Here is a 10,916-nt window from a genome sequence, read left to right as displayed (position 1 = left end):
CTGCTAACTAGTATACGTTATATGTAAATCAGTACTTTGTACACTTTGATCGTCTTAGTGCGGAGCAATATTGGCAATTTCAAACTTAATACATGTATTTATAATAATTTTAAATTATTACACTATATTTATAATGTATAACATTTGTTAAAGAATTTACTGGCAGTGTGTTTCGTTCTCCATCAACTTCAGTAGTGTCCCGCTTTGGTATATTTATGCAGAGTCTCAAAAACGACACAGTTGGAAGGAAGACAGATTGGCGAAAACAAGGATAGCGATCAATATCTCATTAATTCCACAGCAGGCGATCACTTTTCTATATATTCGATCAATGCATACTATCTTTGCAAGATATATAACTGTATTCAGCGGCAGCTCACACATATTGGTCCGACCAAAATAATTCCATCATGATAAGTAGATACAACATTATTGTTCATGATAAGAGTAAAGTTGTGTATGTCATACGTTAAAGAAATCAAAAATAACGTCAAAATATCATTAGAAAGTCACTTTCCCCCCGAAATGCAAATAAAAAATATCAATATTCCTACGCTCGCTCCCTCCTCAGCCTTTTTTTTTTACGTGTTTGATAACAGAGAATAATTAGGTCATTCTTCGATTCATATCTTTTCACCAATGAATTGATAATACTATATCAACAATTGTATTAAGTACATGTTTATAGTCCGTTAATTATCATACAATTTGTTCTTAAAGAAAAAATTAATCATTCTGTGTGTGTATTATTAAATGACGGAATTTTCAATCCCTGGCCTGCTCGTGTGTACACTTTGTAAACTGAAGGGTATGTGTGGCAAAACGAGAACTGCATGGGTTGGAGATTCGGGTTCGTGTTGAAGTTCAGCATACCATTATATATAGAACTTGAATAATGTAAGTAATTTCTGCGACAAATATATTAGTATATCAGTTATTTTCAAAACAAAAAAGGTTTTCCATGTTTTCAGTTTAGAATTTTTCCGACCCGGTCCTGATTTTCCCAACCCGGCCATTTTAAACACAAGTTGTTGCAGATGCAAATGTTAGAACAAACTATATAAAGTTCAACAGGGATTGTATAATTTTTATTAATCAGAATTCGTATTTATATGATCTAATTAAGAAAAGAAAAGTTTTGTCTGACACCGTAACTTCTCGGCAAAACAAAACGTGTTTCTCCGAGCTCGCTGGATGCGTGTGACATCTCCATTGCACGTGTGTAGACCAAGGCTACAGGTACATGTAGGCCTATGTGTACTGTTTGTTAGGAGACTAGGTGACCGTAATGCTATGGAATCACGATATTTACAACAGTTCCATAATTAGACAGTGCAGTTTTTTTTTTATTAACGTCATTATAAACACTGTTAAACATATTAAATCTAACAGTCGAATATCTTTGGATATGGGGTAACCCATATCTATTCTTGTTATCACTGGCGCTGACCAAACACATGTGTCAGCTCAATTTTCGCCTATAGGAGATCTGTTATGTAATCATCATGTTTTTAGGAAAATTGTTGCATTTCATTTGGGCTTTCTTGAGGCAAGTACATAAACATCCACATGTAGCACACTATGGTCAATTATTGCATACTGAATATCGACTCGTTTTTGCACTTTCATAAACATAGGCGTCGGGAGCAGGGGGGGGGCTTAGTCCCCCACTTTTTGCAAAAATAGACATTATTTAGGCAATGCATATTGGGATTTACCTATTTTTGTAGGTTTAGCCCCCACTTTCGATTACCCCCCCCCCCCCCCCTTTTCAATTTGCTTCCGACGCCCATGATAAATGTTGTCCTCGTGTATGAATCAGTAGATCAAAATTTAGGTCTGGACAGCAGAGCAGCCTAAAGCAGGATGAAATGTTTCTGTTTTCCGCAACACGTATATATACAAAGTACCGTCCTATATTAACAAAATATACATGTATCTGTTTGGTTTAAATGTTTTATCAAGGCATATTTTATCTTATTTACTGCATACTTGTTCAAAAATATCGATAACTTTGATAGGTACTTTAATTTCTGGTTCTGTATTTCCACACCAATATCCCTAATTTTAAAATTTTTTGCAAACCGGAAAACCCTAACATGTCCTTTCAACTGGTATGAATTTAGCCTGGTTCCCTTCATAAGGGACAGGAAACCAGGTTAGATGACGTCAATATTGCATGCTTTCAGTAGCGTCATTCTGAAGGTAAATACTCCAAAAGAATACCAGGTGTTTTATTTTTACATTGCCAGTGTTAACGAAGAAGAAACAGAAGTCTTGAGCTTTGTGCCCTTCACTTATATTGTACAACTGTAGCTTCTATAGCCTAACTATAAGTTTAAGTTCATTTTCACATCAAGTGTTGTAATATCAAGGGGCCGTAACTCTGTAAAAGACCAAAAATGTTGACTGGTGGGCCTAGTGTTCTCAATTTTAAAACTTTTCCGCTAGGCCATAAACATTACTAAGATTGTTTTTTAATTATACTATAGTATTCCCTTCCACCACACACACACAAATCTGAGTCGGGTTACCCCTGGTAATATTCAGAAGGGGGGGGGGGCTTCACTAGTCAAGTGTCTGCATCTCTCCCTAGCAAAGTGCCCGAATCGTTTGCCTTAAATGGTTTCATCTCCCCCTGGGGGGAGGGGGGTTAATGATTCTGACAATTTGCTAGCGATGAAGGTGGTAGGGGATTTACAATTTGTACAACTTTCGCTTCGCCCGTTATGCAAATTATCCCACGTTTCCAACTATTTGTTATACTCTACTAGTTAGACAGGGATTCCTTGATTCATGTAAGTCTTAAAGGTGATGATCTATACCCAGTTTATATAACTGAGAATTCCCTATTCATCTTGCTGCAATTTAGAATAGATAACTGACACCAGAAAATATTTTACAAATCTTTTTATTAATAAAACTAATGCAAAAAGAAAATACGGAATGTATGTACATGTAGCATGTAGTGATGGGGAATCGGAAAAAAATCAGAATCGATTATCGGTAATAATCGGCTGGGCATAATCGATTAATAATCGATTATAATCGAAATTTTGAACTTTAATGAAATTAATATAGAAAAGTTAAAACTTATTCAGATTTCTGTCAGACTTTTACAAAAAATAATTTACTTAAATAAAATATCCAAAAATATTAATTGAAATTTCTATTTTAAAATGTGGAAAATAATATTTTGTTTACTTTGAACAATATAGGACTATTGAAACAGAATGGGAATTTATTTTTTTTTATATAAAGTACATGCAATGGGTATTTTACTGATATTAGTCTTACCTTTCATTTAATACATGATTTTATTTCTCAAAATTAGTTTTAATTATTAAAATTGCAAGTTTTAAAAGTAGTTATCCAGATGTAAAACATATTTCTGATTATGATTACGTTTAAAGATTGACTAGGCTAATTATGTTTTCCTTTGTATAGTTAAACCTTGCAATATTACCGTCTCCTGGTATTAGTCTCACCCCAAATTTAATCATGGCGGTAAAATTATCAACAAGACACGGAATCCTTCCATGTTTTCAACTTTCATCACTACTTTTATGCTCTTTGCACTTGGATTTGGTAATAAAATTAAAGTATGACAATTCTATTTTTTGTTAGCGATGTCGGCGACATTTATTTTATAATCGATTAGTAGCATCGAAGAGCTTCTAACGACCGACAATCGATTGTCGGCGACAATCGTTCCATCACTAGTAGCATGTATACATTTAATATGTTTCACATGTTTTAAGATGCAGACACTTGAATTTTTGTAACTTCAAGATATTAATAAGCTTGGCATTGAAACACACTTTTAAAAATTCTAATGGTAAACAACCACTTGAATATATACGCTCGTAATGTAAAATACTCATTATAAAACCTTTTTTTTTTATATATTTGTTCAAGTGTTTTCAAATTTTCAAGTGTTTATGATAAAACTTTACAACAACCCATCAGAAACTAATTTGTTTCTATTGCTTTTAGTAATGAAGTGTTCTTGGACTTCATCTTAAACTGTCTAATAGAAACAATATTAGGATGAGCACTATGCATTAAATATGCATTACTATTTTTGGTTTCTCTGACACTGACAGTCAACTAGCTGCAATAATGTAACCCTCACCTGTTACAGTTTTGTGAGAAAACACCAGATTAAAAACATCGGAGAGAGCTACACTATTGTAACGAACAGTCAACTTCATCTGCATTTTGCAAATTTATGTATTAAGTTGCAAGTTTTAAATATTTTAAAAGTATACTGTAAAGCAACTATTATTTGCGTCATCTTTTATTTGTGATTCGTCAATTTGAAATCAATCCGCGACGATCAATTTTCGCGACTGAGAAAACGTCCCTCACAAATACTTAAGAAAAATGAATGTTCGCGGCGATTAATATCCGCGACTTATACCCCATTCATACGACGAAAATTTGCTTATGTGTGCATATTTACATATGAGTAAATATACACACGTAAGTAAAAGTTAATTTGCTATGCGTTCAGACGAGATTTATGTGCTGTAAGTAAATCCTTATATTTTCATGTTAAATAAGGAGATCCACAGATTCAGAATTGTAAATTTTTATATAAAAAAAGGTTATTTTCTTTCTATTTGGGTATAAGACTAACTTTTGAATGTTCCTCAAAGAAAGAAGGGGAAAATCCGATCCATTTATTTTTGGTACGGGAAAAGCAAACTTAATAACTTTTAGGAAAAATTTACACACGAAAAAAAGGAAAATTAATTAAAATCATTGTTTAAAATTGGAAAATGCTTTGGCCTTGGTCCTTAAACTGTAGAAGAGCCGTTGGGTGGTAAGAAAATTTCTAAAGACGGCTGTTGCCATCTACTGAATGGCGTCTTCAGCAGAATAAAGTACGATTGGAAATATTTTTGGTGTTTGGAAATCTACAGTACATCAAGTTTGTGAGGTCATTATGAAGTTTCTGCTTGAATGTTATATGTATTTCATGGAGAATGAAATGGGCAATCGATTTTAAAAAAATTCAAACAAAATAAATATATGAATAGGAAATAAACACGAATCCCCTAGAAATTCATGGTGGGATCAGGTGCCAAGGATCGAGAAAGCTTAAAAATGCTTATTTTTAACAGGGTTGTTGAAATTCCTGTAGCATCAATTTATATGTCAGTAGCTTGCCTTGGTTTCAAAACAAAGAAAGGTAGAAGAAAGTCAATCTGTAATGGGGCCCGGGCGATTGATACAATGCCTATTCCTATCACAGCTCCGGAGCATTCCCATGAATACTAACTGAATTGTAAGGGGACTACTTATTGCATGTGCAGGGCACATGTTTGCGCGACCACAGTTATATTTTAATAATTTAGAGGCATAAACATAGGTTTGCCAGAAAGGGTGCAAGATGCACACGTTTTTGCGAATTCAAATTTACATCAGAGGACACTGGATATATAGTGTGGATCCTTGTTTTCGGAGTTGAAAAAGCCATTTGTGGAAAGAATTATGCTAGAACAACCCGGCGTATTCTCTAAAGACTTTAAAGCAGTACTCTATCAAAACTCAAATTACTTTCAGCTGTCTTTGAAGTACAGCAAAAATGACCATAAAATCTATTTTTTTTTAAGTTTTGCTTTCTAGCCGCCATGTTAACAGACTGATATTATACACACAACAATGCATAAACAACCGAAACAACACTTAAAATGGTGATTTATGCAATAAACAAAACAAAATACATACATAAGTAAATTTGCTGCGTGTTCATACGACAAAATTTACAAAAATAAACTAATAATTTGCAACAACATGTATGTAAAAGTTAATTTGCACCTAGTCCTGACTAGGTGTAAATTTACTCAACTGTGCAGAATTTATATGTGAGCAAATCTGTTCATACGACAAAAATTGCACACGTGAGTAAATTTACATATGAGTAAAATATACTGAGGTATGCAAATCATGTCGTATGAATGGGGTATTAGAGTAGGTGGCGGATACTTCTCGCACACCAATAAGAGTTGGTTTACAGTATCTTTATTGATATTCTTCAGTTTTGGCATCTTCTCAAGTCACGGTTCGGAGTCTGCTTATAGCTTTTGGCCGTGGTTCACGAAGATGCAATTTTTGTGGTTACAATGACAATTCAAAAACTTAATTTTGATGAAAAAAATGAGAACCTATAGATTTTAGCTCACTCGAGCTTTTAAAATTTCTAATAAGATTTCCTATATATGGACTGTTCTGCATTCAATTATTTTTTTTTTATTTGTCTGGCGTCTGTAATTTTTCTTCTTTTTTTTGTTTTTGTTTTTTTGTTGTTGAATTTTTGATTTCCTTTTTCTCCTATAGAATTCTGGACCAGTTTCAGTAAAACAAGCCACAGAACATTTGAAGACACCAACCATTCAACTTACGAACCATTGAGCCAGAAAAGGTGAAATTTATTTGAAAGTTTCCTATTATATTGTGTATATTGCAATGTTGACTTACATTTGTTCAGATACATGTACACTGTAATGACATTTAGGGTGTAGGAGGAGGAGGAGGTCGCAGGTTGTTTATTCATAGTTTTACACATGCCGTATGGATATTTATTTTAGTAAAATACATATACCTCTAAAATCTCTTCTTTCTAGAGAAACAGATTAGTCTTGTAAGACTCAAACTCTGCCAGGTAGACCTATATTACATGTACTTTAAAACATTGCTCTAGGGTGTTATCTGGATCTTCAACCTACAACAAATTGGATCAAAGATTTACGTACTTTTGAATGCATGACATTTACATAGTAAGAATGTTCAAATTCCAACTTCTCAAGAACAGTAAGCTCACTATTGCCTACTAGTACCAATGTACATGTATATTATATGTGAGAATCCTTCAATAATGTAGTATTGTTCAAGCCCTCGCTCCACAGGGGTTATATTGAAACCAAATTTAGAATTAGTATTTTTTTTACTTGGAGGGTTTAAGGAAAATGGTCTATTTTTTAAAAAGATGTAGAGCCATGATTAGTTAAATAAATGTTCAAGCATCTAAGTAGTACAGATTGAGAATGGCCAAATTAGGGTTTAACGGGGGGGGGGGGGGCAACATGAAACCCGAGAGCAAGTATGGCAATAGTCCGAGAATCTGACTTTTCCAGGCTTTTTTACGATTTTGATATTTAACAAATTTTGGCACGTAAAATATGAAAATCGTGAAAAAAAAGCCTGGAAAACGTCAGATTTTTCAGACTTGGTTGGCATACGTTATTCCACAGTAGATGATGCTACATGTAATGCCTTTTATACCATGGCAGTAAGGCATTGTATGAAATATTGTTTTCACAATGCCAAAGAACACAGCCATTTTGTAGAACAATGCAGGCTTAATACAGGGAGATTTTTCGGATTATTCCATATATTAACTATTTGGCTAAATCATTTGAATGTTTCTTGAAATTTAAAAGAAGAGTCAGATTTTTAAAAAATATTTCTAAGGTATATTCATTGTAATTATAGGAGTAACCTAGTTCTATTCCATCCTTAGTTCTCCGTCGGGTCAACTCGGCATTTGTACTTTTTATTTTTCAATGCATGACTCGCGTGAAAATCAGTTTATTTTAATTTTTAAGACTTCCACAAAACCAAACTTTCACTTGTGGGTAAAAAATACATGATTAAGATGTGCTCTCACTTAATTATTAAGAAAAATGTTTATCCATACATGTCCACTACGTTGATAGTATAGAATTGCACCCGAGGCGCCTTGGTCGGTACATTGGTCAGTACATGTATGTGCCCTGGGCATCCAAGGTCTCACGTAAACCTGTATTTCCGGGTGAAGGTGTTAATCTAAAATTTGCCCATTTTCACACGTGCCAAATTCTGGGTCTAGTGGATACTTCATTTTAAATATACAATAAGAGGACACATATGCAACATAAATCTGAACAACGTACACTGTAAGTATACGTAAGGGTCGTTATATTTTTTTTTCTTGAAAATGTAAATGTTTCATTGAAGTGTGAATGTATTCTTCAGTAAAATCATTACAACGCCCTTGTCATATCGTCTATTTCAGAGCTAAAATTGAATTTATGATGCTGAAAACCTTTTTTTTTTTTTTATTTATAAACAGGAATGTCTAAAAAAAAAAAAAAACTTCTTGTCACATTCCTATTTAATTTCTGAATGCACTATCGATGAAGGGCTGAAATCTTTTCAAAGCATATGGACAGGGCAGTATACGATTAACAAAAACGGTTAAATTTTACAAAGTTTATAAAGTTTATAAGGTAATGGCCTTACCCTGTATATGATCTATCGACCCTTAGGCTGCTTTAATAACTGGTTTTTATCAAGTACATATGCATGTAGGAAGTTTTAATAGGGCCATTTTAGGATGGAATTTAATTCAGGGTGGTGTGTGCAGGAACTATATGTATACACGTGTCAAAATCGGTTAGCTGTTGTACAAAATGGTGAGTGGACCTACAATAATAATGAATACTTGATTCGCCGTCATATGCATTGAGAAAAATCGGTGCTTTTAAATATCTAACTTACAGGAAAATTGAGGCAAAAACTTATGTGTCAAAGCTCTTTTAATTAGACATTGGCAAAAATGATGACGTTGGGTGGTAATATGGAGCACCATATTAATAGGCCACACTATGTTGAGGCGGGATATGACTCCTGAAAATAGGGAAAAGAGATGAAAAAAACACAAATATAGCATAACTGTTGGAATGTTTTGTTGATTATAATATAAACATTAAATATTAATGTTTATAAAAATACATCAGTTATTTTGCAATTCGACATGTATGTGATATGCATCTTGGGAGGGGAAAATGTTGCAAGTAAGATGTTCAGTTATTTTTGAAAATATGCTTTTTTAAAAGAATTCCAATGGACTGAATGTAGACAAAGGTCAATAATACCAATAATATAGCGATATTAATGCATTAATGGTAAAAATCTTATACTTTATAACCGTTTCATTCAAATGTATGTTTAGGATCCAGATGTGGTTAGATTGTCCGTTCAGTAAAATCCTTTCTTATCCTTTCACTTCATTTGTTTTCCAGACTTCAGTCACACATGATTAAATTCAAGTTTTTTTTTTATTTTTCAGAAAATGAACATATCACCGCGAGTTCTCAAATTAACATTAGCCTGTGTCGTAGGCATGGTCACCATCGTTGTGATCAACAATTGGTACCGCTCAAAAAACATTGTCATTCAAAACAACGCATTTACGGGCCCACAAATACAGCGGGACAAGCAGCAGGCTGGTTATGTTCAACCTCCACCTGCATTCTTGGAAAGTAAAAATGTACAGCAACTACAGATAGACAGCTTCAATCCTCCTCCACCTAAAGTCGAAATAAAAAGGAGACCAACAAAATGTGGCGAAACAGACGACGACTTTCGTTATTCCGGATTGGAGACCGTCAAACCTTTGACTGATAAAGTGTCGGCGAAATTCCGGAGCCAGGAAGCATCTTGTTCACGAAAGAATTTTCCGAAACCAAACGCTAAGTTGACGCCCGAGGAGACACGAAGGAAAACGGAATGCGTGAGAAACTGGCGAAGAGATCACAGGCAAGGAAGTGGTGCGTTCTGGACCGGAACTGTCCAGTACATTCGTCACTTACATCACACGTACCTAAATACGGATAGCACCGTTTTTGATATCGGCGGTAATAAAGGCGAAGATGCAGAGGCCATGATAAAGAGATATCATCCCGGAACTTACGTCATACTGGAGCCGATCAAAACTTTGTACTCGAATCTGGTCAAGATGTTTAAAAGCAACGATAAAGTGGCATTGTATAACTTTGGTCTAGCGAGAAAAGACGACAGGTTCTTCGTTAATGTCAGGGGTCATGGAGGGGATGCGACGTCCATTTTTGACGGAAATGATAATGGCGGAAGTTGTATGCTACGTGTCGTAAACACTACTCAGTTTCTCCTGCAGGTTGGTGTTCCATGTTACGAAGTGGACCTTATTACCGTCAACTGCGAAGGTTGTGAATTTGAAATAATGGAAGAACTTATATCAAGTGGAATGATCGGTCAGTTTAGACATGTACAATTTGCTACACATCCTACATTAGCCCATCTTAAAAAAGCCCCAGAACGATATTGTGAAATTCAAGAAAAACTGAAAAGGACCCATAAAGTTTCTTATCAGTATAAATGGTGCTGGGAAAGTTGGACGCGAAAGGACCTTATTTAGAAATGCATGTAAACACTGTACATGTTGTTTATAAGAAGTGAGGGAGCGGGTCCCAGAGCGTTAGTTGAGTTCTCGGTGATTTACAAGATATAGACCTGTAAATTATGTTTTCATTTCAATGTTTTTCTTAAGCATTTCATTTTGTCATCTGTTCGTTTACGGTTCGTTTTCCGTAACGCATTGTTGAAACATACAGTGTACATTAGTTTCAAATCAATTTGGTATTCAGTCATGCGTTTTTAGAAATATTAAGCAAACATCCATTATGAAAATAATTTCATCGGGGAAAATTGTACACATACTGCCATACATAGACGTGTGGATGATCTGCCTGATCTCGAAAGACAACTTACTTTGCTTTGTTAGTCCCAAACAGTGTCAGAGAATGTGAATGTTGAAAGAATGCAAATATGTGTATAAACATGCGAGTGCAGTGGTGTCACAATGAGATTTTTTTTTTGCTCTGAGATGTAAGCCGCCATGTTAATTAATGATCGCTTATATGTAAACTTGCCAACTTTCAATGCTACAGTATTCATTTCATTTTTAAAAATTGATATTATATTATTTCCTTTTGAAGGTTATATCAGATGTTGTTTGAAATAAAAGCACTTTTGTCATATAATGTAAGCTTGTTTACCATGTATGTCTTGCATACAATTTTGTCTGGGCAGGTTACCATTATATACAT

General features: G+C 34.4%; 1 protein-coding gene across 2 annotated transcripts; it reads left to right on the top strand.

Moving 5' to 3' along the window:
* Positions 1 to 2,146: 2,146 nt before the first annotated feature.
* Positions 2,147 to 10,433, top strand: LOC134255075 (uncharacterized). 2 transcript variants are annotated; one of them, XM_062737595.1, is made up of 2 exons: positions 2,147 to 2,205; positions 9,119 to 10,433. In XM_062737595.1, exons 1-2 carry the CDS (start codon positions 2,164 to 2,166, stop codon positions 10,223 to 10,225), a joined length of 1,149 nt encoding a protein of 382 aa, XP_062593579.1. In that variant the 5' UTR covers positions 2,147 to 2,163; the 3' UTR covers positions 10,226 to 10,433. The 2 variants fall into 2 exon arrangements, with proteins under 2 accessions (XP_062593579.1, XP_062593580.1); XM_062737596.1 differs by lacking the exon at positions 2,147 to 2,205 and adding an exon at positions 6,346 to 6,430 and having other exon boundaries at positions 9,119 to 10,432.
* Positions 10,434 to 10,916: the final 483 nt, after the last annotated feature.

The sequence above is a fragment of the Saccostrea cucullata genome, unplaced genomic scaffold, assembly GCF_032062105.1.
Source record: "Saccostrea cucullata isolate Sc308-1 unplaced genomic scaffold, CSIRO_AGI_Scuc_v1 ctg17159, whole genome shotgun sequence".
NCBI classification, from domain to species: domain Eukaryota; kingdom Metazoa; phylum Mollusca; class Bivalvia; order Ostreida; family Ostreidae; genus Saccostrea; species Saccostrea cuccullata.
The sequence above is the reverse complement of the archived record's forward strand: the minus strand, read 5'-3'. Positions and strand labels throughout refer to the sequence as shown.

Excerpts from the sequence above, each read along its gene's own strand:
- LOC134255075 (XM_062737595.1), top strand. The coding sequence starts at position 2,164 with ATGACGTCAATATTGCATGCTTTCAGTAGCGTCATTCTGAAG. Across the intron at positions 2,206-9,118 it reads TCAGTAGCGTCATTCTGAAG|AAAATGAACATATCACCGCG; the intron begins GTAAATACTCCA and ends TTTATTTTTCAG.